This window comes from Urocitellus parryii, chromosome 7 (genome assembly GCF_045843805.1).
Source record: "Urocitellus parryii isolate mUroPar1 chromosome 7, mUroPar1.hap1, whole genome shotgun sequence".
Lineage (NCBI taxonomy): Eukaryota > Metazoa > Chordata > Mammalia > Rodentia > Sciuridae > Urocitellus > Urocitellus parryii.
The window spans coordinates 133,703,645-133,724,027 of record NC_135537.1 but is presented as its reverse complement, the minus strand read 5'-3'; the positions used below and the strand labels follow the sequence as shown (position 1 = coordinate 133,724,027).

The window sequence follows — 20,383 nt, the reverse complement described above, 5'->3', positions numbered from 1 at the left end:
GGCTCCAGCCACATGGTTTTTTTTTCTGCCCCGTGGGTATACCATGCTCATGAGCAAATCTGCCCTTGCAGTTCCTTCATCTGGGAAGACTCTTACTCACTCATCCTGCGTGTCGACCCTACCTGCGTGTGCGTGTGAGCCAGCATGCATACACACCCATCACACCACACACACACACACACACACACACACACACACACATTAGTGTGTCTGGCATTTTCTCACCATTCAAACCTCAGCTCCTGACACCTTTTCAGAAGAGTCCCCCCCACCAACACACACTTCTTTTGAAATCTGACCTTTGTCATTTGTTAAAAAGTCAGCATCTTGGAGGAAGAGTTGGAGGGAACATCTCCCATTCAGAAGCCAGGTGACGGCTGCTTCCTCACAGACCCACATTTATATACCGCTGCTCCCCAGCACCTCAAAAGGGCCTTTCCAGAGGTTATTTTGGGCAGCCCCTGCCGGAGGGGAGGGAAGATCTCATGTGCTCTTTAAACAAACTTAAGAGTGAACATTAAAAAACCCAGGCAAGCCTGCAGTTTGAAAGTAAGGAGAGAAACAGTAAACAAAGTATAGTATGCATTTGGAAAGGAATCCAAACATAACTTTTGACCACAAAGGAGAGTCACAACAGCTAGGTGAAGCCTGATCCTTTGGCGGAGAAAGCCCGCTGCTGCGGTTAGCATTTGTATTTGAACCATTGACCAAGTGCTCTTGATAAACCAGTCCACGTTCCCTCATTGCTTTCACTCTGGACGTACAGCTCCACATGCCCATGCCTGCCGAGCCTTCAGGCTGTAATTACACTGTCAGAAACACTTGCAGAAGAAGGAGGTGATGGAGGTAGAGAGGGAGCAACTAAGTTTTAGCTGCAGAAATGATCATGTACTTGTTCTGGGTGGACTCTCCTCATACCCCTGCAAAAGTAAGCTTGGTGACCCTTTTATCTATCCTGTCCCTTTTATCCATCGTGGTGTGCCCAGCACCCAACATAGTGCCTGTGGGAGTGAGAAACTTCCTTTGATGCCCACCAGTCCCTTCTTTTTCTGCTCACTTCCAGCTAGGGGAATTTGTTTCCTCAAAGGGACTGAGCTGGCCTCCCTGCAGGGCTGTGCTCTGCCCTGGTACTCCCCTGGACTTCCCCAAAGGCCAGCCCATACATATGCTATCAGAGGATTGCAGTAACCCAGGATGATGTGGCCCACATAGAGTCCGGTAATGCCAAGAGATTAGGGGGTAAGGGAGAAGCACTCTCTCTCTCTCTCTCTCTCTCTCTCTCTCTCTCTCTCTCTCTCTTCTCTCTCTCTCAATACTGGATATTGAACTCAGGGAACCTTTGCCACTGCTGCATCTCCACCTCTTCATTTAGAGACAGGATCTTACTGAATTGCCCAGGCTGGCCTTGAACTTGTGATTCTTCTATCTCAGAGTACCTGGGCTTAGAGATGTGTGCCACCATGCCTGGCTTAGAGCTCTCCTCTTTTCAAACCAAGGCTCTGGCACTTACTATCTGAGTGGGAGATTGGCAGGCATGTCAGTGCTTATGTTCTTTGGGTGGAGTGTATACTGTACATGTGTGAGGGCCACAGTACACAGGAGCCTCTTGCAGATTCCTTGATATTCAAACTCTGAAACCATATAGACTGAAAAACTTCCAGGTAACTCTGTCAGTATTTAAACTCTAGATGCTTCCATTCCCAAACTCAGGAACTGAATAGACAAGGATGATATGACTTACCTAACACCCAAATTCTTGCTTCTTAGGAATGGAATACAATTGGATTACAAAGGATATTTGTGAGTGTGTGTGTGTGCATTGAACCCATTGATATTCTACCACTAAACTATGCTCCCAGCACTTTTTACTTCTTACACTTTGAGACAGGATCTCATAAAGTTGCCCAGGCTGGCCTCAAACTTGTGATTCTCCTGCCTCAGTCTCCCAAATAGCTATGATTAACAGTGTGTGCCACTATGCCTGGCTGAGATTATATTTTTTGAATCACAGAAATCTCCATATATACTTGATTTATACTTAGGTATTTTTGGCTATTGTAAACAGTATTGTTTCTAGTTTTCAAATTCTAGCTGTTCATTGCCAGTTTGTAGGAATGCAATTGACTCTTACATATTGATCCTGATTTCTGCAATCTTGCTATAGTTATTAGCTCTAGTACATTTTTTTTGTTACAGTTTGTAGAGTTTCTGTTTTCTATGTAGATAAGCATGCAAAGAAAGTTTTTTTTTTTTAATCTGTATACTTTTCATTTCTTTTTCTTGTCTTATTGCTCAAGCAAACAGTCCCAGTTCCATGTTAAAAAGCCACAGTTATGGGGCTGCGGTTATAGCTCAGTGTTAGAACACATGCCTCGCACATATGAGGCACTGGGTTTGAGCCTCAGCACCACATATAAATAAATAAAATAAAAGTATTGTGTCCAATTACTCCCCCCACCCCAAAAAAAGACAGTTATGGTGCATCTGTATTCTCAGACCCTCTTGCAGTAAATCCAAGGCCCAAGGGTGGGAAATTGTTGAGCCTGTCTACCATGCTGCTCACACTGGTGATGAAATCAGAAGCTTCAAGGGGCCTCTGGGAAGCTTGGGGAGACCCAACTTTGCATCAAGAGGTGACACCCACATCAGTGCTCCCTGAGGTCTCTATCCTTTCTGTGTCTTAGAATGTGCTTTTTACTTGGCTCCAAGCCACAAGGCCTAAGCTAGGTGTGTGTCTGGGAGTTTTTGGTGAGCAGGGCAGGAGCATTATCCAGGAGGGCTGTGTTCCTGGGTAACCCGGGTTGTTGTCTCTCTCGAGGATATTTGCTTATACCCTAAGATGTAGGCTCATTGCTTCATGTTGTGACCTGGGGCTGCAGCAGCTTCTCCATGGACTGTCATAAGTGCAACCTGATCATGGCTGGGCAGGATGTCAACCTTTCACTTTTTTATTGATACCTACTGTGTGCCAGATGGACTCCTCAAATATCAGTCAGAGTTGAAGAGTTTCAAGGGGCCATCTCTGTCAGGTTTCTCATTATACAGCTGGGGAAACCCAGGGAGGGGCATTGCTGATACAAGCACACAAGTCTCTGCAGGGACAGGACATATGTGCTTGGTGACCAGAGGCTAAGCCCCAGGAAAAATGAACCTTAAGTACACAGTGGTTTTACTGTTTTTCACTGAAAAATACAATTGATTCTAAGATGCACCATCATTTTAAATACCTCTGAGAAAGAGTAAACAATGCCAATTAAATAACTTCATGCCATCCTTTAAGTCACACTTAATTTCAAAGATGTTAGTGTGAAAAGGTGCATCTTGGAACTGTTAACATAAGATACATTTATGAAATTAATGGTCATATAAAATTATATGTGCAGGATTAGAACTGGTTTTTCCTCTGACTCTTCTTTTTAAATTTCTCCGTAGAGATAATCTTTAGAGACTTTTTTGGGGGGGGTACTGGGGATCGAATCAGGGGTACTTAACCACTGAGCCACATCCATAGCCCCTTTTTTTTTGTATTTTATTTAGAGATAGGGTCTCACTGATTTACTTAGGGCCTCACTAAATTGCTGAGGCTGGCTTTGAACTTACAATCCTCTTGTCTCAGCCTCCCAAGTCCCTGAGTTTATAGGCATGAAACACACCCATCATTTACAATTGGATTTTAATCCATTTGTAATCCCCAGAATTCTCTGCATCCAGGGGCATGCAGAGGGATTCATGCACATGCTGGTCCCATGTGATTCCCAAAATGCCTAGTAGAGGGGACCCAGAGAATGGGGAGGGGGCTCCTGGCCCCAGCTCTGTGCCTGGTCTCCCTAGCCTTGGTCCCAGGGCAGGAGGTGGGTTGGGGCAGAGTTTAGGTCCTCTGTGCATCCTTGCTCCCACCTGCTTGGAAGACCCTTCAACTCCATATCCTGGCCTCTGTAGGTATACATAATGACACCAGCTGCCATTGCTGAGCCTCCTGTGATCTAGGGATTGGGGGTGGTCATCATTTTACAGAGGGGGAAATGGGGCTGCGAATGGGAAGGGAATGGCCTTGCAGATTGCTGGTGGCAGAGTTCCAACTTGGCTCATCCTTCTCTTGGTTCTGGAGCTCCGTCTTGGCTTGCCCTGCACATGCTGTGTGAGGTGGACTTCTCTAGTGGTCATCAAGGTATCTAGTTCTCCCCTCCTCCACCCTCTTGAAGTTGGGCATGACCGTGTGACTTCTTTGGCTGACGAAGAGCAAGAAGCAGCTTGTCATTGCTGGGCAGGAATTTAAGAAGTTTCAGGCTGGGTGGGATTTTCTGTGGTCTTCTTTCTTCCTTTGGCGGACCTAGAGGTTTCATTTTGAGATGGTGACATCATGAGGTGGTGGCCCCTTTTAGTGATCCGGATGAATACAGCCTCTTTCCAACCCACTCAGGAGTGAAAAAGAAACCATAGTTGTTTTAAGCAGCTACTTTGTTACCACAGCTGGGCTGATGGATACACTGGGTGGCCTTGGCTAAGTCTCTTAACTTTCTCCCGTCTCTATTTTAATCTATGCAAAATGTGTACACTTAATTCCTGCCCCTTGGAGCTTTCCCAAAGAGGTTTTTTTTGAGGCTTGAACGAGAGCAGGGTATGAGAAGCCTCCGTGTGGCCTGAGGCCGCTGAGCCTGACGCTTAGTGGGGGGGGGGGGCCCAGGGCTGCCTCCCTCACACCAGGACACAGTCTCCGGCTTGCCTAATATATGTGTTCCTTTTGGCAGGTGGCCCTTCCCCGGGCGGCGGTGCCCCCTGGCACCTTCGAAATGTCCTCAGCGACTCAGTGGAGAGCTCAGATGATGAATTCTTTGATGCTAGAGGTGAGTGAACTCTATTCTCACACTACCGACTGTTTGATCTTTCTAGAAGACCAAGAAAGCATCCCTGCTGGGGTTTAGTATATCCCTTCCCACACGGACAACAGTTCCACACTCTATACCTCCCCAATCTGTGAGAGCCCTGAGTCAGTGGCTCAGTATTTATCCATTTACTCTTGGAAATGTTGGCCGAGCCCCTGATGTGTGCCAGGAGCTGGGCTAGTGCATAGGAGACTGTGGCATCCAGTGGGCACGCCTGCTGCCTGCATTAGTCTAGCAGGAGAGGCAGGCACCAAACAATGGCACAAAGGGAAATGCAGGTCCTCATGGGGAACGGTGCCATCAGGAGCACAGTGGCAGGTGTTATGAGAGAAGATGAGAGGAGGGCCCCTGAATCAGTGTGGGCAGGACAGCCTTTCTACAGAGCTGAGGAGTAGGAGGTGGCTAGGTGAGGAGCCCACAAAAGACTCTTGTAGATAGCAGGTATGGTGGCCCTGGAGTAGGAAAGAGTGGGGAACATTCCAGGCTCTGAAGGAAGACCCGCATGGAAAGGCAGTGAAAAGCCAGGGGTTGAGGCTGCAGGCGCTGTGGCACCCATGGCTGGAACAGGATCTCTGAACCTCTCCCTGGAGAAAGCACAAAACCAAATGGGCAGGCGCTTTAGCCAGAGACCAGCGTGAGCAAAACCAGAGGTGTGGGTGCAGCAGGAGGTGAGTCAGTCTGGAATTTAGAAGAGAACACCCTGAGCTATGCTCCACGGGATGGGTGGGAAGGGGTAGAAGCCTGTTCCCCAGCCCCGGAGGGTCCCCAGCTCCCACTCGGCCTGCTTGGCCCCATTTCAAGATGCCACCATGTTTAGGGTGTTGACTTATCCCGAGATGAGGGCCAACTTTGAAATGCCTGGCAAACAGGATCTTGAAAGACAAGAAGACCATGACTGAGAAGACATCCAGACCCAGAGCAGGAGCCTGGAGATGTGGTCCCAGCCATGCTATCCACTAGTTCTGTGACCCCAAGCTGGGCCTCAGTTTCCCTGTCAGTTCTGTGCTGCACCTTCCAATGTGGAGAATGCCCAGGACAGGTGATTTTCAGGGAAGCGTGATTGGGAGACAGGGAGCTGCCCCTGCTTAAGCCTCCCTGTCTCTTGGCTCTGGGCAGACCCCCTGTCCCCCATGACAGTCCTAAATCAGCCCATTTGGGGCCCATTTTCTGCCTGATTGGAGTGGCTGCTGGGGCTGAGTTGCTCCATAGCAACTAACCCACAGTATGACAACAACAACTTCAATATTTTTGGTGCTTGGAAGACTTTGGTTTAAAATATTTCTTGCAGTTCATTGGGGGTCTGCCTTCCCAGCTGACAGTGGATTGCCGCAGGAGGCAGGCATCTGTGGGCGGCATGCAGGTCAGCTCTGTCCCTGGACCCTGCTCACCTGCTTTCCTTTAGAGCAGCTGTGGGTCCTTCTTGTTCCCTTCCCAGCTGGGGGCTGTCTTCCTCGGTTTCCCTCAGCGGTTCTCTGCTCACCCCTCCCCTGATGTCTCTGTTCTTTGTGTGAAGAAATTGGCCTCTTGCCTCACTCCTCTTTTCTTGGTGGGCCCTTGGTCTCATTACCTCCTTCCATCCCAGTGACTTGGGAGGTGGAGGCAGAAGGATTACAAATTTGAGGCCAGCCTCAGTGTCTTAGTGAGGTCCTAAACAACGTAGGGAGACCATGTCTCAAAAATAACAAAAAAGGCTGACCATGTTGTTCAGTGATAAAATGCCCCAGGATTCAATGCCCGGCATCGAAAGAAAAAAAAAAAAAAAAGAAGATGCTCAGTGTCATAGTCATTAGGGAAATACAAATCAAAACTGCACAGGTCTCACCATATACCTGCTAGAATGGCTGAAATGACTGACCAAGATGTGGAAGAATTAGAACTTTCCAGTTTTGCTGGTGGGAAGAGACAATATACGACCATTTTGGAAAATAGATTACAGTTAATTAAAAAGTGAATCATACTTAACTAGCAATCCTTCCACTGCTAGGCATTTACCCAAGAAAAAGAGTGTGTGTGTCCACCTGTCGACTTGTCCAGGAACATTCCCAGCAGCTTTATTTACTCCAGCCCCCAACCAAACATGAGTGCACACAAGTGACGGAGTGACTAAACAAACTGCAGCACCGTAAGAAGGAATGCACGGATCCAGGCAGCAATATGGACAAATCTCAAAATAATCACACAGAGTGAAAGAAGTCAGACAGAAACACAGCACACACTACACTGTGTGATCCATTGATATAAAATTCTTGCAAGTGCCAACTAATCTGTAGTGACAGGAGCAGGCCAGGGGTCCCCTAGGGGTGATAGTACACTCTCTTGATGGGGGTGATGTTTTCACAGGTATTTACATATGTCAGAACTTACCAAACTGTGCATTTGAAATGCGTGCAGTTTATTGAATGTCGATTATACCTCAGTAACGCTGTTAAAAATGGAATCCCCTCCCCCATATAACAAAGGGGGTGTACAGAGTGGTTGGGGGACTGAAGGAGGTTCCCAGAGGATGTGGCCCTGAACAGGGAGCTGAATAACAAGAATTGAGCCGCGTGTGGCTCTGGGGGAAGGGCGTTCTGTTCTGTGCAGCAGAGAGCTTTCACACAAGGAAGGAGCACAGTATCTTTGGGAGCTATCAGGAGAGCTGGGGTGGCCCCGAGTGAGGGAGGGAGGAGGAGCCTGATTAGTGCTACTGGCCCATTGTGCCAACAGGGGCCTCCTGTCTGTGGAAGGAAATCTGCATCCTGCACATGTCCATGCTCAGGCTGGCCCTTGACACTCCTGTCCCTGTCTTGGTAGGGGACAGAGTCTCATAAGTCAGAATTTATAGTACAAGATGGACTTGCCACAGGGAATTATGCTTGGACCTTGAGTGACTGAGGTCCTCATTGTGGGTAATGAAGACTGCTGAGTGACAGGTATCGTGGCTGGAAACCATGAATAAGAACAGTTTAGTAGGCCAAGGATGGAGGGACAGACAACCCAGATTTCATGGGGATCCTGTCTATGAGAGGAAATGGAAATGTCCTTTGGAGTCTCCATCCCTAAAAGGGTACAATGTTGGATGTGATGCCAGCACCATCAGGGCGCTAGATGGGTTTATATGGGGTGCAGTTGGGGATGTCAAGCATGGGGTCACACTATGACCTGTTTCTATAGCAAATGTATGTCTTTCTCTAGAAAAGAGCAGATGTATCATTTTTTTTAAATTTTAATTTGGTTATCATGGAGTTAGTCATATTCATGTGCTGGCCACTTCTTCAGATTCATGGTGGATGTGTCTCCGAGGTCTTTATACTTTATTATTTCTCAACACACGTTCTTCTCACAGCCTGAGTCCCTCTAGGGTAGTTGCTCAACGAACAATTAGTGAAAACGTGTGTTTTGGCAGACCATTATTGTATCTCAGATTCCAATAGTGGTCTGCCAGATACTTCAGGGTGGGTGTAAGTAAACCTGTTTCCGTTTTAATGTCTTTGTTTTTCCACCATCATAAAGAGAAACAGAAGAAAATCATAATGAGAGACGCTGAGATAAAGGAGGAAGTAAAAGTAGCATTATTACCACAGCAAATGCCTCCTATTTTACGGCAAGGATCCTCAGAAGGACTAGAAAATCTTTTATTTTTCACCTCTCTTTACATAAAATATATCTGTTGACCGACTTCCTCATGGCTGTCTTTACCTCCTTGTTTTGCAATGTGCATATGATGGGATTAAGTCAAGGAATATTACTGTATGGAACACAGATACCACTTTATTCAGGGAAAACAAGTCAAAGGGACGAACATAAATGTAGATGCTTGGTCCAAACATTAGCCCCACTATGGTGATGTGGGGACAGCAGGCGGACTCGGCCCTGTTAGTTCTGACCCCTGAGCCTGAGTGCTTCTTGAGCATTGCCAGAGGAAAGCACAGAACATTAACAGAGCCCCGAAACACACCACGGAGATCAGATCGTGGCTAAAGATCATCACTAACTCTTCTGGGAAGGTGTTGGCACAGGCAATTCGGACCACTTGTGTGTGATGTCACAGAGGTAGCCATCCAACTCACTGGGCCCACAGAAGAGAAGTCCAACAAGGAGGGCCACCTGTAGTATAGAATGGTCGAAGCCCCCCATCCAGGAGAGAGCCACCAGGATACAGTAGAGACATCGCTTCCTGATGGTAGTCTAGTGGAGGGGGTGCAGATAGTTGTATGATGGTCAAGGCCATCGCTGCGAGCAGGAATATCTCTAAGGCCCAGCAAAGCGCGAGAGGAAGAGCCGTGCAGTGGGCCCACCAGAGGAAATTGTCTTTCTTTCCACAAGGAAGTTCACAAGCATTTTCGGGGCTGTGACAGAGGAATACCAAATATCAAGGAAGGCCAGGGGCGCCAACAAGAGATACATGGGAGATGTCAGATGGGGATCAAGTCTGGTGGTGCACATGGTAAGGATATTCCCTGGGAGGAGGAATAGATAGGAGGATAGAAATAGAGTAAATAGGGGTAGATGCACCTCCCAAGTCTGGAATGGGCCAGTGAGAACAAATTCCGTCATCCTGGTGTAATTTGCAGTTTTCATTTCTTCAATTAGTTTTTTTTTTCCTTCATAATGTGGCTATGAAAAATAAGGAAATGATAATTACTGCAAATAACACTTAACTAGAATTGTATCACCGCTTTCAAAATTGTTATGTTCCCTGTCGCTGAGACTACTACATAGGATATGAATACATTTGGTCACCCTATTTTGTCTTTTTCTCTCCCCCCTTTTTTTTTTTTTAAAAAAAATTGTTCTAATTAGAGTAGAATGAATTTTTTTAAAGAAAGAATTTTTTAATATTTATTTTTTAGTTTTCGGCAGACACAACATCTTTGTTTGTATGTGGTGCTGAGGATCAAACCCGGGCCTCACGCATGCCAAACGAGCGCGCTACCGCTTGAGCCACATCCCCAGCCCGAGTGGAATGAATTTTGATACATCATACATGAATGGAATATAACTTCTCATTCTTCTGGTTGTACATGATGTACAGTCTATGTAATTATATATGCACATAGGGTAATAATGTCTGATTCACTCTACTATCCTTTCTGCCACCATAGTCCCTCCCCTTCCTTCACCCCCCTCTGTCTAATCCAAAAGTACCTCCATTCCCCACCCCCTTATTGTGAATTAGTATCCGCATGCATATCAGAGAAAACATTCAGCCTTTGGTTCTTTGGGATTGGCTTATTTCACTTGGCATGATATTCTCCAGTTCCATCCATTGACTGGCAAATGCCATAGTTTCATTCTTCTGTAAGGCTGAGTAATATTCCATTGTGTATATATACACCACAATTTCTTTATCCATTCATCTGTTGAAGGGCACCTCGGTTGGTTCCATAGTTTAGCTATTGTGAATTTAGCAACATTGATGTGGGTGTGTCAGTGTCATATGCTGAGTTTAAGTCCTTTGGGTATAAACCTAAGAGTGGGATAACTGGGTCAAATGATGTTTCCGTTGTAAGTTTTCTGAGGGATCTCCATTCTACTTTCCATAATGGTTACAGCAATTTGCAGTCCCACCAGCAATGTAGGAGTGTAGGTGCATCCTTAACTATAATCTACTAAGGTACAGAGACTACTCCAACTAGAGTTCTAAAATGATCAAAGATCTAGGTAGAAACAAAGGCTTTTACCAAGAACTTGACTGTGAAAAGGTAATCTTAGGGGGAAGTTCCTTGAACTAGCAGGCAGAAGATCTGGGTTCTTGGCCTAGCTCTACCCGGGAGGCTCCTTTTGACCATGGACCAGTTAAGCAGCCATGCATCTGCAAAACAAAAATGCCAGACTTCACCTTGAAGGCTCTTCGCAGCTCTAAATGTTTCATGGGGCACCCAAATGGCCTTGCAAAGCTCTGTCACCGTAATGCCCAGGCCCATTCCCTCACTTTGGTTTTCCTCTCCATCATCTAAATAGCAGACATTTCCTCCATGAACATGCATAAGCAAGATGACAGGTCAAGCAATTGGGGAGGGTGGTGATGGTGATGGTGGTAGAGCTGGGTTTATCTTCAGGGTACATCTGGTCCTGGGTGGCTTGACCAAGAACAAAGCATGGGACTCGCTCCTTCAACAGGGTAGGGACGTTCTCCAGGTTGGGCAACTTCTGACTTTACCCCTGTCTTTTGTCTCCTCGGTTTTCTTGCTCTCCGTGCTCGGTGCTGGCTGATCCTCCTCTTTGCCATCAAGTAGGAGGCTGGGGCCTGAGGAGCCGGATGCTGGTTGCATAGTCTCACGGCTCGAACTTTCTGGTTTCCCATAGCAACCAGGAGAGGAAGGTGGTGCAGGGATAAACAATCCCATTTTACAGACAAAGACTCTCACCAAGTTGGTTCTCTTAGAGAATGAGGGCAGAGTCTGGTCTTCTCTCAAACTGTGTTATGATCACACAGCCCCTTGGAGTGAAAGAAGCACAGTCAGAGGACCCCGTCCCCCATCCCAGCAGTGCCCCTGACAGGCTCCGTCTGACCTCAGTCGAGCCTTGAGTCTCTGAGTCTGACTCCTCCTCTGGAGAACAGTAGGTGGAGGAAGCTTTGTCTCTTGGGTGGAGAGGAAGGAAGTCACTGTGGGAAGCTGGATGATTATTCCTGAGCCAAGGAGCCATCACGGAAGCCAATCAAAGTATGTCATAGACCCCCTGCCCTCCCCTGCCTTTCCCCCCACCGTGGGAGGGGAGATGGAGAATAGAGCCTGTCCCAAAGGCTTCTGGGGATAACCTGAGTGGCAGCTGCCACTATGTGATGAAGAGAGAGTGGTGGCCATGGCTGTAGGTATGTGTGTGGGGGGGTGGTGTTAGGGAGCACAGTTGAAGATGGCCAATATTTTTTTTTGTTACTGGAGATTTAACCCAGCAGCGCTTTGCCACTGTGTCCCATCCCCAGCCTTTTTTTTTTTAATATTTATTTTTTTAGGTGTAGATGGACACAACACAATGCCTTTATTTTTATGTGGTGCTGAGGATCGAACCCAGGTCCTGCCCGTGCTAGGCGAGCGCTCTACCGCTGAGCCACAATTCCAGCCCCCCCCCGCATTTTTTGTTTTCAGACAGGGTCTTACTAAGTTCCTTAGGGCCTCACTAAGTTGCTGAGGCTGGTCTTGAACTTTTGATCCTCCTGTCTCAGCCTCCCAAGTCACTGGGATTACAGGCGTGTGCCACCACACCCAGCAAGGTGAGCAATCGTGTGACCCAGAGGCCTCTGGGCAGACACTTCTAGGTCCTTGGACAGACTGGTATTGTGGGCCTGTTGATAGATGGTATTGGACAGGTCATCTGGAGGAGGTGACCAAGCCCTTGGCTCCATGAGCTAGAGGTGAAGGCTACCTGGCCTAGGATAAGGAGTCTCCCTAAATCCTATAAATCCTATAAAATCAAGGCCCCTCAGGCAGGAAGAAAGGCTTTCCTTGCAGCACTGGAGTTGGTGCTGAAAGGGCACAGGCAGGCTTTGGCCAGGGTCAGAGTCAGGCTGAGGTCGGAGCCAGAGTTATGGTGTTGGTGGGTGATGCTCAGCCTGGAGCTTAGTCTGAGCAGGGGCTAGAGTTCAGGGCCAGGGGGACAGATACCAAAACGATGTCCATACAATGGTCACCATGAGATAATTAGAATGCAGGGAACAGTCATCAGAAGACAAAAGGCAAAGTCAATAATCAGGACAAGTCACCCAGATGTCCCCTCTGTGGCCTTAGTGGGTCCTGTGGGGAGGCAGCACTGCGAGAGGGAAAGTAGAACAAGGCTCAGAGCTGAGCCATGCAGAACCCTCTGCCTGAACAACTCCGAAAGGAGCCATTCTGGCTGCTGCTTCTATGTGCACAGGCTCATGTATGTGTGTGTGTGTGTGTGTGTGTGTGCATGGGCATATGTGTGCGTGTGTGTGTGTGTGGGCATGTGTGTGTGTGTGCACGTGTATGTGTGTGTGTGTGTGTGTGTGTGTGTGTGGGCATGTGTGTGTGTGTGTGCACGTGTATGTGTGTGTGTGTGTGTGTGTATTGTTGTGTGTGTGTGTGTATGTATTGTTGCCACCATTCAGGGGACAAGCCCATGTTTTCTTTCTTTCTTTTTTTTTTTAACCTTTATACTCTCCAAGGTTTTCTTCTTTCTTTCTTTTTTTGTTTATTTATTTTTATGTGGTGCTGAGGATCAAACCCAGTACCTCACAAGTGCGAGGCAAGCATTCTGCCACTGAGCCACAACCCCAACCCTTTCTTTCATTTTTAAATACATGACAATAGTGGAATGCATTACACTCATTATCACCCATATACAGTACAATTTTTCGTAACTCTGTATATAAAGTATGTTCACACCAAATTACGCCATTATACATGTACTCTTTTTTTTCCATTGTTTTCTTTATATTTTATTTTTTAGTTGTAGTTGGACCCAATACCTTTATTTTATTTATTTATACGTGGTGCTGAGGATCGAACCCAGGGCCTTGCACGTGCTAGGCGAGTGCTCCACCGCTGAGCCACAATCCTAGCCCAGCCCCATTGTTTTCAAAATGAAAATATGAAAGCTGAATGCAGAGTGAGTTCAGGTGAGAGGCCCAGATCAGGAGAGGGAGACAGGAAAGAAAGCATATTGGAAGAATGGGGCTTGGAACAGCTGGAGAGACAGAATACAGAAAGGGACAGATACTGAGATGAGGGGAGAAGAGAGAGGTTGCCCAGAGAGGGGGACGCTCTGATGGCTTTGCATTCACCCCTGGGAGAGGACTTAGGGCATTGTCGACAACACGGGGTAGTGTGTGCAGAGACAGACCCGGAGCCGTGTCCTCGCATCTCATCATATCTGAGTTATCATCATGTCCTTCGCACGACTGGCTTCCTACAGTTTGGAGGTCACGTCTCCCAGGACACACAGTTGGTGCTTGAGAATCCATTTGCTGTAGACTGGATGTCAGAATGAGCAAATGGAGAGTTGCTTTTGGATAACTGAGGCAGGAGACGGAATTTAAGGTGGGTCACAGGCTGACTACCCTGTTCTGGAGCTGGGACATGATGTCATAGGAAGAGACAAGGGTGTGACTGGAATTAAGAGTGAGTGTTGTGGCCCAACACCACATGCTGGCAGCAGCGGTGGTGATGTGACGATGGTACCATTTTGTCATCTCACCTCTGTGCTCTTCCAGTGCTGCTCACTGCTTTTGTGAACATGTGACCTGCCTCATCTCATCGAATCCTCACAGCCGACCTATGACGTAGGCACGACTCTGATGTCATTTTGTAGAGGAGGAAACCAAGGCTTAGAATGCTGAAATGACTCGTCCGAGGTCACATAATAGTCAATCTCACACCACAACTGAGTTGTTAACTTTGTTACTATTCTGCTTCCCCAAGAATAATACTACCTTATATTTATGCACACCATTTTGGCTTGTGCATTTTTTCAAAATGTATTGTGTTGAGAGAGAGAGAGAGAGAGAGAGCGAGCGAGAGAGAGCGCATGCCATTTAAGGGATAAGGTAAACAGAATTGTCAGAAGGAGGCGAGCAAAATCACAAAGCTCATGGGTAGCAGAGTCTGCCCTGGAGCCTGGTCAGAGCTCTCCCCAAGTGCATATGCTGCTCATGGGTGTAAACTAGTCCCCAGATGGAGCACACCAGACTCAGGACACTCCTGAGTGTACGTGTAGTGCTTGGTTGGTGTTGAGCAGCCAATACAGGAGTCTAGGACAGGCTATTAGGAGGACAGTATTTCAGGACTCTTGAAACAGTGTATCTGGGCTTGCATCCTTCGACAGTGACCTTGGACAGGAATTACTCAGCTCCTCTGTGCTTCAGTTTTCTCAAAACAGACATAATAATAATTGTTCCTTTTTAGTGTTGCTGACAGAATTGAGTTAATATTTGGAAACACATCAATTTCACCATGTAGTTAGGATTTCATAAAGGTTGGTCAATCAATCAATCAATAAAATAAGGCAGGAGGAGGTGTACCAGCCAGAACTGAGATCTGGATTACCGAATTCTAGAGTGACCCAGAATGCTGGACAGCTCCCGGTGCTTCAGCTCTACCATACTGGTTCCATCTGCTGGATACAGTTCTTTGCTGGTGCAATGGGCTTCACCCCTCTATCCTTTCTCACGCCTCTTCCCCATTTCTTCCCTTCCTCTCCTTCCCCTCCCCCACTTCCTCTTCCTTCTTCTTCATCTTCTCATGGTACTGATGATTGCACCCAGGGTACTTTACCACTAAGCTATATCCCCAGCCCTTATTTCCTTATTTATTTATTGTACCAGGGATTGAACCCAGGGGTGCTTAGCCACTGAGTTATATCCTCAGCCTTTTTATTTTTTTATTTTCAGAAAGGGTCTCAACTCGGTTGCATAGGGCTTCACTAAGTTGCTGAGGCTGGCCTTGAACTTGTGATCCTCCTGCTTCCGTCACCTGAGTCAGTGGGATTACAGGCTTGAACCTCCTCTTCTAGCACCTCTTTATTCTTAGCTATCATGAGTTTGGGGTTTTTCCTCCATACCCTTTGATGTCTGTTCTTTGAAGGCGGGCACAAATCTTGCCAGGGGGACGGCCTATCTCTTTGGAGAGTACCCTTCCCTGTGGGTCTGTTCTTGAGGAAATGACTCTTCAGGACAGAGACTGTACCGTTTGTGCATGTGGGAGGGGCTTTTGTTCAGGGTGATTGGGGGATTCAGCCCCACTGCTTCTTCCCAGAGTCATCACTAAGCTCGGACGGGGAAAAGATAAGGATGGAAACAGGGCTGAGGGGTGAAGTGGGGGAGAATGAAGGCATTAGAAGGTTCACAAAGTTCAGATGGGGGCTAAGGGTTCCATGCAGCTCAAGGCTTGCTTAGAACCAGGAGCTTTCTGCTCTCCTCTCACTCCAGAGCTTCTCCTGTCCATCTCAAACCCTGATCCACTCAAATCCTGCTGGTGAGTTGACAAAATACCACCTGGTTCTCATCTCAGAGCACATTCTATGCACCGAGATCTTTACACCCATTATCTCATGTAATCCTTGGAAAAAACTCAGTGAGCTGGACATGGCTGGTCCCATTTTACCGATAGGAAAACTGAGGCTCAGAGAAGTCAAATGACATTCCTGAAGAAAAACTGCTGGCAGGTGACAAGCTTTCTGCCTTTCAAGAAATAATACTTTCGGGTGCCAGGAGTTGAGGTTTCTCTGGGTTTTCAGCTTTTCTCACAACTGGTTCCTTGTTTACTTTCTTATGCTGTCCCATGTGGAGGTCCAGTAGGGTACAGCCACACACTTTTTGCCATGACACATTCCTGAATGTCCCATTCCTGTCTATAACGACAGACACATTCAATAGTTGAAGACTACCTCAATTCATGGATGAAATAATAACCCCCTTAGACATAAGCCCTGGTCCCCCTCAACCCTGATCCAGTTAGGGCCACCTACAGATGGCCATGCCTGCTTATGTCCGTCTCTGCTTCTTTCCACAGAGGAGATGGCCGAGGGGAAAAATGCCATCCTCATTGGAATGAGCCAGTGGAATTCAAATGACCTGGTGGAGCAGATCGAGACCATGGGGAAACTGGAGGAGCACCAAGGTGAGACTCTTTCTCACGGTCAGGGAAAGCACACGCGTGTAAAGCACACGCGTGTGTTCCAGAGTGGGTCAGGGCTGCTAATTGGGGTGGGGACTCAGGTCTTCTGTGAAGCGTTGTCTTTCTGGGCACCTTTCCTTACAGCATTCCTGAATTCTGTCACCTGTAGGAACTCTCTTGGGGACATCTGTGGGTTTTCTTTCTTTTTTTTTTTTTTCTTTTTTGGTAGGAAAACAACCCCAGGATATTGCATCCAAGCTTCTTTTGTCTGTAGAATCACCACTCAGGAGCATGGGGTGGTTAAGGCATGGGCTGGCTCCATGCTCCTGGTAACCATGAGGCCTTCAGGGTTGGAATCTGATGGATAAGGAGGTTGCCATTGGAGGAGCCTCTGAGAGAGGATGGGAGCCCAGGTCTCAGGGGAGAGGGATGGCAATGAAGATTAGGTCTTTCTTTGGCTGAATTGCTAAAGAAGTTTATGGATGGGAATTCATGCAAGAGGATTTTTAGGATGGGAATGTTTGGCCAGGAACTTGATAAGCTTTTAGGCATCCATCTGTCTCTCCATTTGTCCATTTTTCATTACTAATAGAATGTTAATGAGCATCTACCTGGATCAGTGCTTGGTGGGAGGGACCACAGTGATTCACCGGAAGGCCTCTAACTCCTGATGTGGGACATGATGCACATCAAGACATGGGGGTTGGGCTTAAGCTGAGGGTTTTGGGCCCAGAAGGAGAGGCAGGATTTTAGGAGGCAGGAGAGCAGATCAAGAAAGGGCTCCTGACAATGAGGTGAGGGGACCAGACTTTGGAAGGCAGGTAGAGGATGTAGCTGAGCTTACATATGGGCAAACCAAGGCCCAGAGATCCTCAGCTCAGGGCTGAGGATTTGATTAATACTGCCTTGAAGTGAGAAGCAGAGCCAGGGCGAGGGTCCCACTCAGGATGCAGAGTGCTCACCTTTGTATCTGTGACCCTCAGGCCAGGAGGATCACATCCACTACGTACTCCTCATCTTACTTTCTTCTTTCTTAACGTCTTAATCCCTTTGGTGTTGCTAAAACAGAATACCTGATGCTAAAAGTAACGTATAAAGAAGAGAAATATATTTGGCTCCACATTTTAAAACCACATGCTCTCTTGATAACTGATCCACTCTGTGCGTTCACATGAATCCCTTCACAAGGGTAGCCATGACCCAATCACTGCCCAGTTGGCCTTACCTCTTAAAGGTTCTGACCCCTCTCAATGCTGTTACATTGGAGGCCAAACTTCCAGCACACGAACCTTGGGAGACAGACCATATTCAAACCATGGCATTTATTTCCTCTTCTTCCTTTATTGGTCCTGTCAGTGCACAGTCATGGTCTGGGCCAGAGTTACTAAGTGAGCAAGGCATCCGATCAGGAGGTACCTGGTGAGATGGTTCTGGCCTAGCCCAAGAGAATGGCCGTCTTGTCCCTTGCGTCTACCCCTTTTCTCATCCCCCATCCCTGCCTCATTTGTTTGGGGAACCTCTCTGTGTCAAAGTACCCATCCTGAGCCATGGGTGAGCCTGGAATGATTGTCTCAGTTGACAGTGAAGAACCTGGGAGAAACTATGTCTTGCCTGTGTTCCTCCTGGGCTCCTGATCCCCAGTTCAGAGTATCCCTTCTGGTCTTCATGGCCACATATTTGCAGATGGGTCCAAGAACTTGAGAAGGGGCATTAAATGTACCATGGATTCCAGGTTCTGCTCCATGACCATGCTTGGTGGTCACAAAAAGACAGACCCAGATGTATACTCACCAGTCATCTGGCCATCGCCTCCTCACTCCAGCCTCCCTTGTCTGCTGAGAAATTGTGACTCAGACACAGTGTGAGCTCGGGAGAGGGTGATGGAAGGGCAGAGTGAGCTGGGAGGGCTGGGAAGGGCCAGGGAGAAGGAAGCAGAAGGGGAGGTCCATGGGAGAGGCAGTGGTGACTGCAGCTTTGTGGGGTGTGAGAGGTCTGAGTTTGTACCTCAGCCCTGCTACTGTGTGGTTTTGTGGACAAGGAAAGTCCCATCACCTCTCTGAGCCTTGGTTAATTCATCTGCAATACGGGGTACCGAAAAAGTGGTGAAAATTAAATGAGATATTACTTGCAAAGTGCACCCAGGAACAAGTAATCATCAGTAGGGAGGAGGGGAAGAAGAGTGAGCCATCTCGTCTGAGTACAGCCCTGGAGAACACTTCATGGTGCTGATTCATGTTTGAACTAGGATGATGCTTGCTTGTGTCCAGAAGCTGATGCTTCATCCTCCCAGTACAGAAGAGGAGGGTGGGGAGGAAGAAGGGGTGAGGAAGAGCCAACTAGCCGGTTTCCAGCTCCTTCGGAGGCCCGTTCCCCCTGTGGATTCATGATGGGAATTCCCAGAACATGGAAGAACGCACATGGCTTCCTTTCGTTTCAGTGACCATTTATGGACCACCACAGGGGCCCAACCCTGTGCTAGATATCAGGGACGTAAGGACCAGCAGGGTGGCACTGCTGTAGCAGCCTGCAGTAGAGTGATGAGTGACTGAGTAGGCTGAGTAAAGAAGGGCGGGAGAGGGAGGCTCTGGGGGTACTTTGGGGAGAGGAAGTTGGGAGAACACTTGCTGCGATCCAAACTGGGCATATACACAGAGCTGATGCTCCTGCCTCTTCCGAGGTTCCTGCCCTTAAAAACGGAGGTCACCCCATTGACCACCTCTCATGGTGGGTGCATTGGCCAGTCATTTCCTTCATGGGTGCCTTCATTTTCCCCAAGGATGACTCCACGTCTGCCTCCAGCCTAGAACACTCTCCTGGCCTCTAGACTCTTTTTCGGTAGCACCCTACCTGGAAGACCTCAGGACCCCCGATGCTCTGCAAATTCCAAATGGAGCTGATCTTCTTCTTCTTCTGAAACCTGAATTGTGTTTTGTGCTCCATCTTTTCTCTCCTTGATCATTTAAGTCATATGTCACACCGGCACTTTCTGACTCTTCTAATGACTCCAGTTCTCCTCCTGCTCCTCCTCCTCCTCCTCCTTCTCTTTTTCTTTCGGTGCTAGGGTTTGAACCCAGGGCCTTGTGCATGCTGGGCAGGTCCTCTACCACTGAGCTACACCCCTAGACCTAATATGCAGTCCTTGAGGGTGCTGATTCAGGAGGGGGGCGGGCGGTGAACATACATAAGCATGCACTGTGGGTCTTGATTCTTCATTTTTTTTTTTATTATGAACTCATCTTGGTCACTCCCTCTTCTTTTCTGTGGGAGTCTGTGTGTCTTGGGATGGTGCAAATATCCTCCTCGAGACTGGTCTTTTGTTTCTTTCTGCTGGACTTGAGTATTTCACTCATTTTGAATATTTTATATGCTAAATTTACAGCCTAGGGTTTCCACTCTCCATGGGTGGTATATATTTAGACCTTACACCCATATGTGGCACAGGCTTAGAGTGTTAATTACTCATGAGTGACTTTTTTCTTTCTCACTCTCTGTGAATGGTTTCTTTGCTGCTGCCCCAAAGGGATTTGTGTGTGTGTGTGTATGTGTGTGTGTGTGTGTGTGTATGTGTGTTCCTTTATGGATGGAGCAGCACTTCAAGGATCCCTACTTTAAAGGGGGCTCCACTTTAGCTCCTCATCATCCCCCAGCTGAGGTCAAATTTTGTTCTCAGCCATTAGCCCCAGAGCCTCCATACATTGGATGCACGGATCCCGGGTGTGTCTCAGCCACCTCAGCTTCTGTTTTCCCCTCAGTGCAGTTCCCTCTGATATTTGGTCTTGTATATTGTACTTTATTTTAAGGTTGGTTATATATTGACACTTTGGGGTATCATATTGCCCAGCACATATGTATTTCGGTGGGGAGGAATCCTACTGCATCAGCTCAGTGCACCTTATTTATTATTGTTGTCATTTGACAATGGTTTACTATTTTTTACTTAACATT

At 47.5% G+C, this 20,383-nt stretch overlaps 1 protein-coding gene and 1 pseudogene across 1 annotated transcript in view; one reads left to right on the top strand and one right to left on the bottom strand.

Annotated features, from left to right (window-relative positions):
- Positions 1-20,383, top strand: part of Pitpnm3 (PITPNM family member 3) — a 91,334-nt gene that overhangs the window by 13,154 nt on the left and 57,797 nt on the right. Inside the window, exons 2-3 of the mRNA XM_026393958.2 lie at positions 4,749-4,844; positions 16,334-16,441. Coding sequence (XP_026249743.2) covers positions 4,749-4,844; positions 16,334-16,441 — 204 coding nt within the window. The remainder of the gene's footprint in view (positions 1-4,748; positions 4,845-16,333; positions 16,442-20,383) is intronic.
- LOC113186492 (olfactory receptor 4M1-like) lies at positions 8,505-9,443 on the bottom strand (annotated as a pseudogene).